Source organism: Elephas maximus, chromosome 2 (assembly GCF_024166365.1).
Source record: "Elephas maximus indicus isolate mEleMax1 chromosome 2, mEleMax1 primary haplotype, whole genome shotgun sequence".
NCBI lineage: Eukaryota > Metazoa > Chordata > Mammalia > Proboscidea > Elephantidae > Elephas > Elephas maximus.
In genome coordinates, this window is record NC_064820.1 from 125705783 (window position 1) to 125725575 (window position 19793).

Genomic DNA, 19793 nt, shown 5'->3' on the forward strand with positions numbered 1-19793 from the left:
GTTCAGGGCAAAGGCTAGGGCTGTAGATGTATATTTAGAGTCAGAGTTTTTAAGCCATAGAATTAGATTAGATCACCTAGGAATTGAAAAGAGGCATGTAAAAAGAATGTAGATGGGACACTCCAACATTTACAAGTAGGGAAAAGGTGAGTGCCCATCTGAGATACTCCATTGGTCTTGCCCATCTGGAGCAAGAGAGAATGAAGAAAACCAAAGACACAAGGGAAGGATTAGCCCAAAGGACTAATGGATCACAAGTACTGCAGCCTCTACCTGACTGAGTCCAGCACAACTAGATGATGCCCGGCTCCTACCTCCAACTGCTGTGACAGAGATCACAATAGAGGTTCCCAGACAGAGCTGGAGAAAAACGTAGAACAAAATTCTAACTCACACAAAAAAGACCAGACCGACTGGTCTGACAGCGACTGGAGAAACCCTGAGAGTATGACCCCTGGACACCCTTTTAGCTCAGGAATGAAGTCAACTCCTGAGGTTCCTCCTTCAGCCAAAGATTAGACAGGCCCATAAAACAAAACGAGACTCAATGGGCACACCAGTCCAGGGCAAGGACAAGAAGCCAGGAGGGGACAGGAAAGTTGGTAGTAGGGAACCCAAATCAGGAAGGGGAGAATGTTGATATGTCATAGGGTTGGCAACCAGTGTCGCAAAACAATATGTATATTGTTTAATGAGAAACTAGTTAGCTCTGTAAACCATCATCTAAAGCACAAAGAAAAAAAAAAGGGGGAAAGGGGGACGTATCCAGGAAAGAAAACTGAAACTGAGTGGCTAGTAAATAATAGAAAAACCAGGAGAGACTGGTGTCCCAGAAGCTAATGAGAGGAGAGTAATTCAAGGAGAGAGGGATCCCAGCTATGACAAAAGCTACTGAGAGATTAAATAAAATGAGGATTGAGAACCTAAAATTCTTATATCCTAAACCTAGACTAGTCCTCTTCCAGTGTCCCCTATCTTTGTTAGTAAATGGAGTTTATCAAACCAGAAACCTGGGGGTCATCCTGGACTTCCCTCTTAGTCACTTCCCATATCTAATCTAATGCCAAATCTGTTAACAGTTTTACCTCCTAAGGAACTTTCCAACCCACCTACTTCTCTCTATCTTGGGAGGTGAAGATGGGAAGAGTGGTTAGCTTCTAGGGTTGCCAGACTTAGCAAATAAAAATATAGGATGCCCAGTTAAATTTGAATTTCAGATAGGCAATGAATACTTTTTCAGTATAAGTAGCTGTTGCACAGCTTATACTATTGCAGGGACATAGTTATATTAGAAATTATTTGTTGTTTATCTGAAATTGAAATTTAACTAGGCATCCAGTATTTAATCTGGAATGCTATTAGCCTCAGTGATAAGGCTAGAGAATATGTAAGCAACACAGGGATCATAAAAAGCATGGTTCAATATAGCAAGTTAAGGAGCTTGAGGGCAGAAAGCCTTTGAAGAGTTTTAAGCAGAGGATATTATGTATTAGGCATGCATTTTAAGCATACAGGGAGGATAATGGACTGCAACCAAAACCAAACTCATTGCCGTCAAGTTGATTCCGACTCATAGCGACCCTGTAGGACAGAGTATAACTGCCCCATATGGTTTCCAGGGAGTGGCCGGTAGATTTGAACTGTTGACCTTTTGGTTAGCAGCCTGAGCTTTTAACCACTGCTCCACTAGAACGGACTACAAAAAAAAGGGAGGTAAATTGAAAAGCTGTTGAAATAATCTAAAGGGGAATCTTTTGGTGGCTTAAACAAAAGTACTGGTATTACGAATAAAGAAGAGCTTAATCTGCAGTATTAAGTACATATGATAGATAGAATTGTCACATAGCAGACATCAGTAAATATTTGTTGCTTTGGAATGAGTCTGGAGAGTGAGGAAAAGGGAAGAGTCAAGACTGGAGAGGAGCCACAGAAGAGGCCAAAGAGGAAGGATGTTCATGCCTGTTGTTGTACTGAGGTCTAGTGAGGTAAGGATAGGAAAGATTTCTACTCATACTGGTGGGAACTAAAACTGGATTGCAGTGGGTTTGGGAATAAAAAGAAAGCGGGGAAAGTAAAGTTACTATGTGTAGATAATAACCCTTCGTACAAACTTACCTATGGACAAGAGGAGAAAAGGCTGTGGCAGGAGGGGAATGTGGGGTACAGAAAAAGTTTTTTGTAAGGTGAGAGAAGCCTGGGGATGTTTTTAAGTTTGCAGTAGAAAGGGAACCTGGGAATACAGGAGAGTTTTTGGTGAATGAACAGTTTTAATCACATTCAACTTCCTCTGCTAACTGAAGGGAAAAAATTTTATATAGAATTTACTTACTTCAGAAGCTTTTGAAATAAAGATATTTTTAAGGATTTTTTTTTTCATGATTATAGCAAGCCAGATAGTCAAATATACTAAGTTTTTCTTTTAAAACTATTACAAAGGCACAGATTAAAATCAGTTTGTCAAAGTTTGAGGCCTCTTCTCCTCTGTATTCCCAGTCAATGACTGGTTAAATAGAACACTAAAGTATGTTTTTATTTATAGATAATGCAGCTTGTGAAGTTTTACTTGCTGAGAAAACTTGCCCTCCAGCCCCTGAAAAAACAAAGAAAAAAGCAAGTATTGAAGCAGAATAACTACACAAGCCATACATTTCATTAATACAGGATATATTTTTAACCAATACTTTTATAGGAATTGTTTTCCAGCTATTTAATACTTTAAAACATTTTTGGAGTTTAGCAATTAGATTATTCAGTTTCGTGAAAAACCTACACAGCATACAGTTGGATATATATTCTATATAAGTTTAATGAAAGGATTTAAAATTTACAGTTTTTCCAACGTCCTATGAGTAATTGGATGCCTATATAGAGTTGCTATGATTCAGAATCAGCTCAATGGCAACAGGTTTGGTTTTGATATTACTCATGAATTTAAGGTAAAAATAAGAAATTTACTATGTAATGGAGCAGTGTTTTATGCTGAGGAATACTTGTGAGTCAGTACATTCATCCTGGAATCTGGAAGTCTTTGGGGAGGAATTTGAACTTTATTTTGTATGTAGCAGGAGCTACTATTTGAGTGGTTGTTCAACACTCTACCACGTGTCTGTCAGTTTGTCGTACTGTGGGGGCTTGTGTGTTGCTGTGATGCTGGAAGCTATGCCACTGGTGTTCAGATACCAGCAGGGTCACCCATGAAGGACAGGTTTCAGCTGAGCTTCCAGACTAAGACAGAGTAGGAAGAAGGACCCAGCAGTCTGCTTCTGAAAAGAATTAGCCAGTGAAAACCTTATGAATAGCAGCGGAACATTGTCTGCTTTGGTGCAGAGTCATTAATACCAAAAAGAATTAGTTGACGTTCAACCATTTCAAGAGGTAACATATGATCAGGAACTGATGGTACTGAAGGAAGAAGTACAAGCTGCTCTGAAGGCACTGGCGAAAAACAAAGCTGCAGGAATTGATGGAATATCAATTGAGATGTTTCAACAAATGGTTGCTGTGCTGGAGGTGCTCACTGATCTATGCCAAGAAATATGGAAGACAGCTTCCTGGCCAACTAATTGGAAGAGATCCATATTTATGCCTATTCCCAAGAAAGGTGATCCAACCGAATGCAGAAATTACAGAACAATATCATTAATATCACACGCAAGCAAAATTTTGCTGAAGATCATTCGAAAACGGCTGCAGCAGTATATCAACAGGGAACTGCCAGAAATTCAGGCCGGTTTCAAAAGAGGATGTGGAACATGGGATATCTCACACAATAGTATATAAATCAAACATCTTGGTAATTTGCATTTGTCACGTTTTGCATTAAATGGCTTTTCTTTTGCTGTCATATGTTCTGCCCCTTCTCAAAAGCTGTGCTCCTAACAGGTGACTCTCCCTTAGTACAGCTCTACCAACCCTAGGATTATAGTATATAAAAAACTTTCTTATATTTCTCCAAAGAAGATATATAAATGGCTAATAAGCACATGAAAAGATGCTCAACATCTTAGTCATTAAAAAAAAAAAAAAAAAACTATTGCCAACGAGTCAATTCCGACTCTTAGTGACCCTGTAGGACAGAGTAGAACTGCTCCATAGTGTTTCCAAGGAGAGGCTGCTGAATTCGAAATGACGATCTTTTGGTCAGCAGCTGAGCTCTTAACTATTGCACCACTAGGGCTCCACTTCATTAGGGAAATGCAAATCAAAACTGCAACGAATGCCACTTCACACCCACTTTTTTTTTTTTTTTTTTAGGATGGTTAAAATAAAAAAGACCAACAAGTGTTAGAAAGAATGTAGAGAAATTGAAACCCTCATATGTGTACATGTAATGTTGGGGGAAATGTAAAATGGTGCAGCTGTTTTGGAAAACAGTCTGGCAGTTCTTCAAAATGTTAAATTTGAGTTAGCATATGATTCAGCAAATTCACTCCTAGGTATATACACCCAAGAGAAGTGGAAACAAGTCTACACAAAAACTAGTTCAGGAGTGTTCACAGCGGTGTTATTTATAATAGCCAAAAAGTAGAAAAGCAGAAACAACCCAAATGTCCATCAACTGTTGAATGGGTAAATAAAATGTGATATATCCATACAGTGGAATATTATTTAACAATAAAAGGGATGAAGTGTTGATACATGCTACAACATACCTGAACCTTGAAAACATTATGCTAAGTGAAAGAAGCCAGTCACAAAAGGCCACATATTTCATGATTCCATTTATAGTAAATGTCCAGAATAGTCAAATCTGCAGGCACAGAAAGTACATTAGTGGTTGCTTAGAGCTGGTGAGGGCAGAATGAGAATTGACTGTTGATAGGTACCGAATTTCTTTTGGGGGTGGTTAAAGTGTTCTAAAATTAATTTCGATGATGGTTGCACAACCTTCTAATACTATTAAATTTTATACTTTAAATGACTGATTTATGAATTACATGAATTATATCTCAAAGCTATTTAAAAATAAAACTTCCTTGTATCATTATATGGAAGAGGGGAGTCTTTGGGAATATGAGGAAGGAGGGAATCTGGCATACATGTGGAAGAACTGATCTTTAAAAGTAGAGAGATACTTCCATTGTGGTAGATTTGTAGATGTTGTGGTGGCAGGGCCGACTTCATGGGTGTGTGACCCCATGCTTGTTTTAGTACCGTACCGTTGCCATCTTGAAATTCTTAATAGTTTTTGAACAAGAGACGCTGCACTTTTGTTTTTCGCTGTTCCCTGAAAATTTTGAATCCTAAGTGGTGATATTCTGTCTGATGGCACCTGTTGTTGTACTGAAATGTGAGGCAAGGCCATCAGCTGAGAATGGTAGAGTGAAAGAAGCTAGAGGTTTAAGGAAAATGAAGCATGTATGAAATTGTCATGAAGAACTAGATAAGGACAGCAGAGTTGCCAGTTTCTGGCTACTCCTTTTGAGTTTGTGGTAACTTCAATATGCTAGATTGTACAACTTTCCCTAGTATTCACTTGCACTGGAGGTGCAAAGGATATGAATGTTAGGGTTTGTCTAGGGCTGAGAATCTGTCAAGCATGTGTAATAGGAGAGAGTGTTAGGAAAGTAATTATAATAATGATGGATGGTGGCATATAACCCAGATAGGGAAGGAAATGAAGACTGTCAGTTGCCCTTGAGTTGATTCCAACTCATGGCAACCTCATGTGTGCAGAGTGGAACTGTACTCTATAGCGTTTTCATGGCTTTGACTTTTGGTAGCAGATAACCAGAACTTTCTTAGAAGGTGCCTCTGGGTGGGTTCGAATCACCAACCATTCAGTTAGTAGTCGAGCACTTTTTGCACCACCCAGGGACTCCTGAAGTGAAGACAGGGAAAGGCTAAGAGATAAAGAGAAAATGGTAGCTTCAGTGAATTGGAGATTTCAATGAAGGGGAAGGTTGTTTCATGAAGACGCTGTAGCAGGGATTAGAAGAATATAGGAAACTACTTGAATTGGTGATTCTGTAGTTTTTTCGATGATAAGGGCTAAGATTTGATTATGAAGTGGCTAACTGAAATGGCATAAGGATAAAAGGTTAGAAATGCAGCAGTTTAGGACCTGAGAGGCTAGGTGATTGGATGAGTTATTCACTTGGATGATGAAATTGCTGAAAATGATGACAGGAGCAAGAAAAGAGCTATGAGCAAAGTATGAAATCTTCAGTAAGAAAAAAAAGTCGGTAGATGCCAGTGATTTTCCACTCTTTGCCCCACAACCTTGTTCATTCCTTTGCTTGGGATGTACCTTACACCTCTTCTATTTCCTTCTCTTCCACTATATATATCCCCTCCCCCACTCAAAGTCCTGTCATTCTTTTAGGACCCAACTCAAGTTGTCATCCCCATTTATGCTGAATACAGTATATTTAAACTTTGAGTAATATTACAAACGTATATTAGAAGTATAGAACAAGATATATAACTTTAGACAAGTAATCACTGAACAGTCTGTAGTTTTCAATTTAGGGATTAGTTGGTAAGGCAACGCATTGTCTTATAGTTGTGGCTTCCCGATGTCCTAGAGATGACTTTCTGTCTCTTACAGGCAGATTATTGTATAATAAAGATGTCTATATAAATATACCTAGCAATTCCTTTAAAACTCAGTTTTAAGTGTTGAAAAATAGATCTTGTTATTTGTTTTCATAGAACACTGTTAGGGAGATGTTACTTTAAATGTGGTAGGGACATTTTTTGAGCTGAATGGATTTGAAACTTTTGTCTTTCAACAAATTTTTTTCCTTAAATATATAGAAAACCATACTTTTTTCTAGAAAATATTTATCTCAAAAACTTTTTTCAAGTTGAGGGAATAAAACATATATTTTATAATTTAAAAATTGTATATCAGAGAAGTACTAGAAATGCCTATATAGCACTGTGCAATGTGTTTCATGATTATTATTAATTTGTTTCAGCTTAAGGAAGATACTGAACCTATAGATATAAATATTCAAACAAAGTTAAACCCTTGTCATCTGAAAATCAAGGTTCCAGCATGTCATCGTAGGTTTTCTGTAGAAAGCAATACAGGTGGATCAGTTCTGCTGTCTCAGCCTCTGGAACCTGAATTGGTAAGCACTGGTCTTTTATTAAGAAATAATTCTTGAAAAGACTATAAAAAAGAAAAAGCAGTTATTGGGAAGATGTACACATGCATAATTTCTTAGCAAATATAGGAGAAGAACACAGGGTAGCTATATACTTGCTAGCTATATGCAGGCTGATATTTGTAAAATTGGTCTGACAGTTCATAGTTGGGACCACAGGGAAGCAGATATTGAGACAGAATTAGGAGTACAAGTGTTCAATCCAGTGTTTGTTGGGAGAGTAATACCTGAGAAAGGAAAGCAAGGGGGAAGCCGTACTCAATGCAGATCTGACATAATCTTGGCCAACTGAATGGGGAGCTCCGGAACAAAGATAACCCACTAGAGCAGTTTTATGTTGGGCAGAAATGACCAGGCCCTGTTACCTCTGCTGTGCTTAGACATTGGCTGGGCTCTGCCTGTGAAGAACATGGCCTTAGCCTGAAAGCTGAAGCACATTCTAAAGATGTTATATCTGGAGGCTGTTGGCTAACCACTCCTTGCAGTGGTGCAGCCGGTTACTTCTTAAAGGAAATCTAAGCAGAGCACCTCCATGGATGCCGCAATGACATAATAATGGCTATCATTGAGTATATTCTACTTTCCAGGCACTATAGACTCTTCTTACATGTATTATTTGTAACTCTTGTACAACAATTCCCAGGAGTAGAATCCCCATTGGGCAGATGAAGAAATTAGAAGATTATATTATATAGCTAGTAAGGAAACCTTGGCGAGGTAGTGGTTAAGTGTTACTGCTGCTAATGAAAAGGTCAGCAGTTTGAATCCACCAGGCGCTCCTTGGAGACTATGGGACAGTTCGACTCTGTCCTGTAGTGTCGCTATGAGTTGGAATCGACTCCACAGCAACGGGGTTTTTTTTTTTTTTTTTTGGTTTTTATAGCCAATAAATTAGTGAGCTGACATATTTAGTGCACCAGGTAAATATACCCATAAAAGAATTTTTTGGCTAAAAATTTTCTGAATATACTATTCCAGATTATGTTTTAAACCAACAACTAATTTAAGAGATTTAAAACCAGAAGGCAAAAGAAAAAAAGGGAGGAAGAGAGGGAGGGAAGGAGGGTAAGAGGGAAGAAGGGAGGAGGGAAGGAAGGAAGGGAAGAAAAACTTTTCTGTGATGTTCAAGTTTTGTCCCTGAGTTTGGATTCTAGACTTGGTAGGATATAATAAACGCCTAACCAAAAATAGAGATTAATCAGAAGTACATGGTTGTTTCAACGAACCCAAGAGTTAAAAAAGCACTTGATTGTTAGAAATAAAGTTACATGTATCCTCTCTTAGACTCTCTCTATCACTCTGTTTCTCTTTGCTCTGACTCTCTACCTCTGTCTCTTTGCTCTCCCTGTTTTTGTCTCTCTTAGTCTCAAGCTGTCTCTGTCTTCTCCCATCTTTGTCTTGGTCTCTTATTCTATCTGACCTTCTCTGTCTTTTATTCTCTATGTTTCTCTGTCAGTCTCTGTTTTTCTGCTTTCAATCTGTGTCTTCTCTCTCCATCTCTTCCTCTCAATCTTCATTTGTCTTCTGTTTCTGTTTTTTCCCTTTCTATCTTCCTTCTTCCGTCCTCTCTTTGCTCTTTTGGTCTGCCCCTCCCTGTCTTTGTTTACCTGTGTGGTGGCTTAAAATTTAATTAATAGATTAAAGATTTTATTAGTATGACACATTATGATCTATTCTGTTAAGTTTAAATTGTGGTTTTACTGTATAAAAGTACCTTATTTCTTTCTGTTAATCACAAAACATTTATAGAGAACAAATCCCACTATTGCTGAAAAGAAAAGGAGAGGCCTGTTAACAAGTACTCCATCTTCAAAGACAAGTGGTTTTGTGGTAAGTTTTATTAGCATTTGGCACTCGTAATATCTATTTTCTGACTCCCTCCACTCCCATTTTAAAATATTTGTCATGCCAAGGGAATATTGGCTACTGAAAATGATGTCTGTGTTTTTATGTTGCACACACTTTCATTGGAAGTACTGTATACCCTTCTATATATAAGAAAGAAAGATTAGGATATTGCAGCACTGACCAGTGTTATTCTTAGGTTGAACTGAACAATAGGAATGAAACTTGCCAGCAGGACAGCAGCAAGTGTCCCCGTTCAGTGGGAGCAGTCCTCACAGCTAGTTACATACCAGTCTGGGGACAGGTCAGGAGCAAGGAGATGACATACATATCCAGTGAGTGCAGGAACCTCACTACTCAGGGAGTCAATATCTTTCATAACAACACATAAATATAACTTCCAGGACCTCCTCCAACCCCCTGCAAGGGACATGCCTACTTACAAGAGTGACCGTACTGAAAGAAACCCAATGAGTGACAACTTTTACAGTATTTATTTATTTATAGTTATATTTTACAGTTTATTTATTTATACTACATTCATAGATTTTCCCAGTATAGATAAAATTTACCAATCCAGCAATATTGCCTACTAACACAGTTAAAGTCCTTACAGTTGACTTTTACCAGGCTGTTAGGGGAAGGGGACTAGAAAGTTAACCAAAGATCAGATTCTCATGCTGAGGAAGAGGTTTTTTTAGCACTCTGCTCACAAACACTCTTTCCAGTGTTCTAAAAGTTAGTATTTCTTTGCTAGAAAATGAGTGATTTCGCTTGATATTTGGAATTAAAAATTTATAGATCAGGAATAAATGCACCAAAATGAAGTTTTTCTCCCTAGAAAATTAATTTAACGGCCATTTTACAAATAAAAAAAACTAAAAAGTTTTTTTTTAAATAGCATCTTTTTATTGAGATATGATTCATATTTCATAAAACCATTTTAAAGTATATAATTCAGTGGTTTTTTACTATATTCACAAGGTTGTGCAGTCATCACCACTGTTTAACTCCTGAACATTTTCATCACCTCATTAGCAGTCACTTCCCATCCTCTCCTCACCCTCCAGCCCCTGGAAACCACTGATATACTTTCTGTCTCTATAGATTTGCCTACTCTGGACATTTCACATGAATGAAATGATATAATACAATACATGGCCTTTTGTGTCTGGCTTCTTAGCATAATGTTTTTGAGGTTCATCGGTTTTGTAGCATGTGTGAGAACTTTACTCCTATTATGGCTGAATAATAGTCCATTGTATGAATATGCCACGTTTTATTTATCTATTCATCAGTTCATGGATATTTGGGTTGTTTCTACCTTTTGGTGACTAATGCTAGTATAGGGTTGCTATGAGCTGGAATCGACACAACGGCAACAGGGCAACAGGTAATGCTACTATGAACATTCATGTACAAGTTTTTCCATCAACATAGTTTTCATTTCTCTTACTGGGTCATATGATAACTGTATTTTTAACTTTTTGAGGAAACACCAAACTGGTTTCCAGAGTGGCTTTACCATTTTACATCTCTACCAGCAATGCACAAGAGTTCCAATTTCTCCATGTTTTCACTTGCCCTTGTTATAATTTGTCTTTTTTATTTTAACCATCCTAGTGGATGGGTGTGAAGTGGTATTTTATTATGGCTTTGAGTTGCATTTCCCTAACGACTAATGATATTGAGCATCTTTTCATGTGCTTATTGGCCATTTATATATCTTCTTTAGAGAAATGTCTATTCAAACCCTTTGCCTATTTTTTAATTGGGTTATTTTTGTTTGTATTGTTGGGTTGTAAGGGTTCTTTCTATATTCTGGATAGAAGTCCTTTATCAGATATATGATTTGCAAATATGAGTAGTCCCTGACTACCTGCTTTGATGACCTTATTGTAAGTTGGTTCTGACGTAAGTCAAATGCCTCTTTTTTTTTAGTTTTCATTATTTAGTTTCATTATTGTTGCCTTTTCTTATCAGTATCCTTATAAATCCAATCTTTGAACATCTACAAATGATAACATCAGCAAATTATGCACTACAACATTGTGTGTTGTACATATTATTAATAAGATGTTCCAAAAAAAAAAAGAAAAACAGTCATCAGTGCTGTTGTCGCGTGAATCGAATATGTCATAAATCGAGGACTACATGTATTTTCTCCCATTCTGTAGGTATATATCAGTGTCTTTTAATGAATAAAATTAAAATACTTTTAAGAACACTTAATGGCTTGACATTTTGAAGTCCACATTTTGTTACCAAATGAGTCTGAGACTAATTGCCATTTGATAAATTCCATAGCTTGCTCCCACCAAATGAGGCATGTAGGTCGCCCTCAATTACAAGCTGTCGGTCCTTGGGTGGCCACCTTAGAGAAGGCTAATTTACTCAAGGGCCTTTGGGAGATTTTTGTTTTCTAGGATCTCAGTTTAACATGACCTTCCTAAAACTATTCCATGATACACATAGATAGGCATGAAATCCTTCTGAATTCCTGAGAGGAAGAGGAGCTAGGCAAATGTAGACACTGCGTCCCCCCGGCCTTTCCCCAGAGAAACTCATAATCCATCCCAGGCACCTAAGTTTTAGTCTCATCTAAGTTCAGGCCAGTTATCCTAGTCAGATGTAGCAGGTCAACATGCCAAAGCTCCTTGGAGTCCTCACCCAAGGAGTGTGGATCTTGAGTCTAGTTTTATATATTTTGATTTTGAGTAGGACATATGTCATGATAATAGTAACCAGATAGAAATATGGATCTTGAGCTCAGGAGAGAGTTCTGTATTAGAGGCAGAGATTTAAAGGTCTCTAGTGTTCAATGAGGAAACCCTGGTGGCGTAGTGGTTAAGTGCTACAGCTGCTAACCAAAGGGTTGGCAGTTCAAATCCACCAGGCGCTCCTTGGAAACTCTGTGGGGCAGTTCTGCTCTGTCCTATAGGGTTGCTATGTGTTGGAATCGACTCAATGGCACTAGGTTTGGCTTTTTGGTTTAGCATTCAATGACTCATCACTATGAGTTAGAATCTACTCGACGGCACTGGGTTTGGTTGGTTTTGGGAGTGTTCAATGGAAGCCCAGGTGGCGTAGTGGTTGAGAGCTACGGCTGCTAACCAAAAGGTCAGCAGTTTGAATCCACCGGGTGCTGCTTGGAAACTCTTGGGCAGTTCTGCTCTGTCCTATAGGGTTGCTATGAGTCAGAATTGACTCAATGGCAACAGGTTTGGTCTGGTTTTTTGGGTAGTGTTCAATGCAAAATATCTATTCTTCTTTATAGATTGATCTGTTTCTTGTTAAAAATGCGTGTTTTTAGGAACCATTTACAAATGCCAGAAATTGTGTTAAGCTAGGTGAAATTGTTCCTATGTCAAGTTCTCAAGAAAATCTTCTAATGAGATAGTATTTTCAACTTTCCATTGACTACTTAAAATGTAATTGCTTTTGCAACATTTAGTTCTACAGAAGTGTAATATATTCTTTTGTAGATTGATTTGTCCTCAGTGCAAAAAGCATCTTTTGAAGAACTATTTCCAGTTGTCAGCAATTATGTTAATTCAAATGAAATTGTTCCTATGTCAAGTTTACAAGAGGACCCTTCAAATGAGGTAGTGTGTTCAATTTTTCCTTCAGTTACTAAAATAAATAATTCTTATATGAGATACTTTAAGAAGTCTGTAATCCAGTTAAGACAACATCATCTACACGTGCAGTCAGCTATCAGTTACTATCCCAAATGAAGAGTATTAGGCTGCCACAACTCAAACACAAAGTGTTTGGGATTTGGAATATTAAAAAACAGGAAGGAGAGGTGGGGCCAAGACGGCGGAATAGTCAGACATTCCTGTGGTCCCTCTTACAACAAAGACCTCCAAAAAACAAGTGAACTATATATGACAATCTAGAAGCCCTGAACATCAAAGACAAAGTTGAGGAGTTGGACTGAGTGGCAGGGGGAGGGAAGGAAAGCTCAGAAGCAGCGAAGAAGTGCCAGATCTGAGCTAGCCAGCACCCTGCAGGCTGGATTGGCTGCCACACGTGGGCTGAGGCAAGCAGTAGGCACTCGAGACACATTTTACCATTTCAGGAGAAACTAGGCGGTGGAGAGTCTGCGCAAGCCTCTGGAGTTAGGGGGAGCAGTGCTGGATCTGCGAAAGTAAAGTGCAAGCATCTAACCTACTGCTCAGGATCAAAATAACCCTTCCCTCTCTGGGAAGTGCCTCTCTTCCCCTCACCCGCCCCCTCCCTACTCTGTTCCAGTTTTGGCCTGGCAGTGTTCAGTGGTTGCGGCGCCCTCAAGGCCAGAGTGGAACCTGTCATGCTTGAGCTAGTATCCCAGCTTTGGGGAGGGAACAAACAAACAAACAAGGAAACAAACAAAAAAAGAAGCCACCAGCTCCCCTAAGCCGGGTGCTCAAGAGTACAAGAGTAACCGCACCCAAAACAATCTCACGCCTTCAAAAAATTGCCACGCCACCTAAGCCAGGAACTCAGGGCAGGCACTGCCCCTTTGCCTAGGCATAGGCATAAGGGATCTGTGGACTTCAAATGCCTTTCATCTCTGCCTGGACCTGTGTGGGCCCATTCAACAGGGTAAGCCTCCATTAGCATAGTACAACAGGGTATATACCTAAAGCCTATTTTCAACTGCAACAACTAAGGGAGAGTGGCAGATTCGTGACATTTGACACCTCCCTGGCTGTTAAGCAGTCTTCAGCCACCCATATCAGGGGCCTGAGGACTAGTGGCTTCACTCGTTCCATCTAGCCACCCATGACAGGGGTCTAAGAATAAGTGGTGCCTCCCAGTCTTTACAACCAAAAGCATTGGGTACCCAAAGTCTGGCTACAAAACCCACCCACCTACGCACTCTAGGGAAGAGGGATACGCTTTCCACCTAGGCACTCGGGGGTAGCCATCAGCCCCTACCTTGCTCAGCACATAACCCACTACTGCAGCCAGATACCTGTGCCTGCTGTAATCACCACTATGCAGCCCTGCCCATCTAGGACTGTAGATGAGAGCCTGTACCACATACTCGATGAACAACAGCCTGGATACCTGAGCTGAATCCACACAAGAAAAGTAAATGGACTCCTGGGCTCATACACCTAGTAGCAGCTCTAACCACCTGGTGAGAGAGCATGGAAGCTTCAAAGACACCAATAACCAAAGTAGCTCCATGCCCACCCTATTTGGGCATATCAAAAAACAAAAGACTAGGACACTGTAAGCAAACATAAAATAAATATAATAACTTATTGATGGCTCAGAGATAACAGTCAATATCAAATCGCATAAAGAGGCAGACTGTGATGGCTCTAGCAAGCGGCCAAAACAAAGAACCAGGAAACCTCCTGGAGGAACAGAAGATCTTGGAATACAGGAGGTAGAATTCAAAAGATTACTATCCAGAACTCAAGAGGTCGGGAAGAAAATGAGGCAAAACTCAGACCAAACCAGGGAACACACAGACAAAGCAATAGACAAATGTATGAAAGCTATTTTACAAGATCAGAATGGCAAATCTAATAAGCTGCTACAATCTGTAGTGAGACAACAAAGAGAAACCCAAAAGATTAACAATAAAATTTCAGAATTAGACAACTCAAAAGAAACACATAGGAGCAGAATTGAGACAATGGAAGTCAGAATTTGTGAGACGGAAGATAAAGCACTTGACACCAATTTAATTGAGGAAAAATCAGATAAAAGAATTTAAAAAGATGAAGAAACCCTAAGAATTATGTGGGCCTGTGTCAAGAAGAATAACCTAGGAGTGATTGGAGTAGCAGAAAAAGGAGAGATAACAGAAAATACAGAGAGAATTGTTGAAGATTTGCCAGCAGAAAACTTCCCTGATATTGTGAAAGCCGAGAAGATATCTATCCAAGAAACCCTGCACAGGGTAGATACCAAAAGAAAGTCGCCAACACATGTTGTAAGCAAACATGCCAAAACCAAAGATAGAGAATTTTAAGAGCAGCTAGGAATAAATGAAAAGTCATCTACAAAGGAGAGTCGATAAGACTAAGCTCTGACTACTCAGCAGAAACCATGCAGGCAAGAAGGCAAAGGGATGACATATATAAAGCCTTAAAGGAAAAAAATTCCCAGCCAAGAATTATATATCTAGCAAAACTGTCTCTCAAATATGAAGGCAAAATTAGGGCATTTCCAGATAAACAGAAGTTTCGGGAATTTGTAAAAACCAAACCGAAATTACAAGAAATACTAAAGGGAGTCCTTTGGCTACAGAACCAATAATGTCAGACAAAAACCCAAGACTAGAACACAGGACAAAACAACCAGATATCAACCCAGATAGGGAAGTCACAGAAATAAGTCAAAGCTGAAACACTGAAAATAGGGAAACAGAGACGTCAGTATGTAAAAGATGACAACATTAAAACAAAAAAGAGAGACTAAAAAATGTAGTCGTAGATCTGTCATATGGAGAGGAAGTTAAGGTGATATCAAGAAATAAAAGATTGATTTAAACTTAGAAAACTAGAGGTAAATTTTAAGGTAACCACAAAGGAAACTAACAAATCTACACATCAAAATAAAAAAGAAGAAAAACGTAAAGACTTGGCAAATATAAAATCAGCAATAATGAAAAAGGTGAAAAGAAAATACATAAAGAAAAATGACTCAGCACAGAAAATTAAGTGGAACAAAACTGTCAATGCCACATGCAAAAAAAAAACATTGATATGACAGGATTAAATGCATACCTATCAATAATTACTCTGAATGTCAATGGACTAAATGCACCAGTAAAAAGACAGAGAGTGAAGGAATGGATTAAAAAAAAAAAAACATGATCCATTTATACACTGCCTACAAGAGACACACCTTGGACTCAAAGATGCAAACTAAAACTCAAAGGATGGAAAAAATATATCATGCAAATGACAATCAAAAAAGAGAAGGAGTGGCAATATTAATCTTTGACAAATAGACTTTAAAGCAAAATCCACCACAAAGGATAAGGAAGGGCACTATATAATGATTAAAGGGTCAGTATACCAGGAGGACATAACCATAATAAATATATATGCACCTGACAACAGGGCTCCAAAATAAATACATAAAACAAAACTCTAACAGCATTGAAAAGTGAGATAGATGGCTCCACAATAGTAGTAGGAGACTGCAACATACCACTTTCCATGAAGGGCAGAACATCTAGATAGAAGCTGAAAAAAGACATGGAAGATCTAAATGCAACAATCAACCAACTTGACCTTATACATGTACACAGAACACTCCACTCAACAGCAGCCGACTATATTAGGCCATAAAGCAAGCCTTAACAGAATCCAAAACACTGAAATATTACAAAACATCTTTTCTGACCATAAAGCCATGAAAGTAGAAATCAATAACAGAAAAAGCAAGGAAAAAAAGTCAAATATACATGGAAACTGAACAACACCTTGCTCAAAAACTACTGGGTTATAGAAGAAATCAAGGACGGAATAAAGAAATTTACAGAATCAAATGAGAATGAAAATACATCCTACCAGAACCTTTGGGACACAACAAAAGCAGTGCTCAGAGGTCAATTTATAGCAATAAATGCACATATCCAAAAAGAAGAAAGGGCCAAAATCAAAATATTAACCCTACAACTCAAACAAATAGAAAGAGAGCAGCAAAAGTAGCCCTTGGGCACCAGAAGAAAGCAAATAATAAAAATAGAACAGAAATAAATGAAATAGAGAATAGAAAAACAATTGGAAGAGTCAACAAGACCAAAAGTGAAGAGATCGACAAAATCGATAAGCCATTGGCGAAACTGACAGAAGAAAAACAGGAGAGGAAACAAATAACCCAAATAAGAAATGAGATGGGTGACATCACAACAGACCCAACTGAAATTAAAAGAATCGTAACAGAATACTATGAAAAACTGTACTCCAACAAATTTGAAAACCTAGAGGAAACGGACAAATTTCTAGAAACATACTACCTACCTAAACTAACACAAACTAAGGTAGAAAAACTAAATAAACATATAACAAAAGAAGAGACTGAACAGGTAATAAAAAAAGAGAAAAAAGAAAAAACTCTCAACAAAAAAAAGCCCTGGCCCTGATGGCTTCACTGGAGAATTCTACCAAACATTCAGAGAAAAGTTAACAACACTACTACTAAAGGTATTTCAGAGCATAGAAAAGGATAGAATACTCCCAAACTCATTCTATGAAGCCAGCATAACCCTGACACAAAACCAGGTAAAGACACTACAAAAAAGAAAATCACAGACCAATATCCCTCATGAACATAGATACAAAAATCCTCAACAAATTCTAACCGATAAGCAAGCAGCCATCTAAGATGCATCAATTGGTCTCAACCCACCTGGGTCAAAGGAGAATGAAGAACACCAAGGGTACAAGGTGATTACGAGCCCAAGAGACAGAAAGGGCCACATGAACCAGAGACCACATCATCCTGAGACCAGAAGAACTAGATAGTGCCCGGCTACAACCGATGACTGCCCTGACAGGGAACACAACAGAGAACCCCTGAGGGAGCAGGAGAACAGTGGGATGCAGACCCCAAATTCTCATAAGACCAGACTTAATGGTCTGACTGAGACTGGAAGGACCCTAGTGGTCACGGCCCCCAGACCTTCTGTTGCCCCAGGACAGGAACCTGGAAGGCATTATGCTAAGTGAAATTAGTCAGTTGCAAAAGGACAAATATTGTATGAGACCACTATTATAAGAACTCAAGAAAAGGTTTAAACACAGGAGAAAACATTCTTTGATGGCTATAAGGGTGGGGAGGGAGGGAGAGAGGAGTTCGCTAACTAGACAGTAGACAAGGATCATCTTAGGTGAAAGGAAGGACAACATACAATACGGGGAAGTCAGCACAACTGGACTAAAGCAAAAGCTAGGAAGTCTCCTGAAGAAAACCAAACACTTAGAGGGACGGAGAAGCTGGGACTAGGGTCTGGGGACCATGGTTTCAGGGGACATCTAGGTCAGTTGGCATTAAGAAAATGTTCTGCATTCAACTTTGGTGAGTGGTGTCTGGGGTTTTAAAACTTTGCAAGTGGCCGTCTAAGATGCATGAATTGGTCCCAACCCATTTGGAGCAAAGGAGAATGAAGAACACCAAAGACACAAGGAAAATATTAGCCCAAGAGATAAAAAGGCCACATAAACCAGAGATTCCATCGGCCTGAGACCAGAAGAACTAGATGATGCCTGGCTACCATCAATGACTGTCCTGACGGGACACAACAGAGAGTCCCTGACGGAGCAGAAGAAAAGTGTTGAGCAGAACTCAAATTCACGTAAAAAGACCAGACTTACCAGTCTGACTGAGACTGTAGGAATCCCCAGAGCCATGGCCCTGGGCGTTCTGTTAACCCAGAACTAAAACCATTCCTGAAGCTCCCTCTACGAAGAATAGACTGGACTATAAAACATAAAATAACATTGTGAAGAGTGTGCTTCTTAGTTCAAGCAGATACATGTGACCAAATGGGTGGCTTCTGTCAGGAGGCAGGATGAGAAGGCAGGAAGGGACAGGAGCTGACCGAATGGACACTGGAAACCCAAGATGGAAAGGGGGCGTATGCTGTCACGTTAATAGGGATTGCAACTAACGTCATGTAACAATATGTGTATAAATTTTTGTATGAGAAACTAACTTGGGCCTATAATTTTGCTATTTGTTTTCTCTATGTCCTTTCAGTTTTTTGTTTCTTTTCCCCCTTTTATGTCTTCCTTTGGAATCATCAGTTTATCTCTTTTGGTGACTTATTAGCTGTAACTGTTTTGTTATTTTAGTGGTAGCTTTAGGTTTTATGGTATACATCTTTAGCATATCACAGTTTACCTTCAGGTTACATTGTACCAGTTTTTGTATGGTCTACTGGTTCCTTTGAGTCAATTCTGACTCATAGCAACCCTATAGGACAGAGCAGAACTGCCCCATTGGGTTTCCAAGGCTGCAATTTTTATGGAAGCATACTGCCACATCTTTCTCGCATGGAGCAGCTGGTGGGTTCTAACCACTGACCTTTCAGTTAGCAGCCGAGCACTTAACCACTGTGCCACCAGGGCTCCATGTATAGTATAGTGCTTTGATTTCTCACCTCCCAGAATGTGGAAATTATCGAACAATATCATTGATATTACACACAAGTAAAATTTTGCTGAAGATCATTCAAATCAGTTGTGAGAGTACATCTACAAGGAACGCCAGAAATTCAAGCCAGGTTCAGAAGAGGGCATGGAATAAGGGATATCATTGCTGATGTCAGATGGATCCTGGTTGAAAGCAGAGAATACCAGAAAGATGTTTACCTGTGTTTTGTTGACTATGCAAAGGCATTCGACTGTGTGGATCATAACAAATTATGGGTAATATTGCAAAGAATGGGAATTCCAGAACACTTAATTGTGCTCAGGAGGAACCTATACATAGATCAAGAGCTAGTTGTCCAAACTGAACAAGAGGATACTGTATGGTTTAAAGTCAGGAAAGGTGTGCATCAGGGTTATATCCTTTCAGCATAATTATTCAGTCTGTATGCTGAGCAAATAATCTGCGAAACTGGGCTATGTGAAAAAGAATGTGGCACCAGGATTGGAGGAAGACTCATTAACAACCTTCAATATGCAGATCACACAGTCTTTTTTTATGCTGAGCAAATAATCTGGGAAACTGGGCTATGTGAAAAAGAATGTGGCACCAGGATTGGAGGAAGACTCATTAACAACCTTCAATATGCAGATCACACAGTCTTGCTTGCTCAAAGTGAAGAGGACTTGAAGCAGTTTGTGATGAAGATCAAAGACTACAGCC

At 39.0% G+C, this 19793-nt stretch overlaps 1 protein-coding gene across 1 annotated transcript in view; it reads left to right on the forward strand.

The window, feature by feature from the left end:
* MEIKIN (meiotic kinetochore factor) overlaps positions 1-19793 on the forward strand; it is a 124835-nt gene that overhangs the window by 45341 nt on the left and 59701 nt on the right. The window contains exons 9-11 of the mRNA XM_049873125.1: positions 2540-2610; positions 8865-8945; positions 12446-12565. Coding sequence (XP_049729082.1) covers positions 2540-2610; positions 8865-8945; positions 12446-12565 — 272 coding nt within the window. The remainder of the gene's footprint in view (positions 1-2539; positions 2611-8864; positions 8946-12445; positions 12566-19793) is intronic.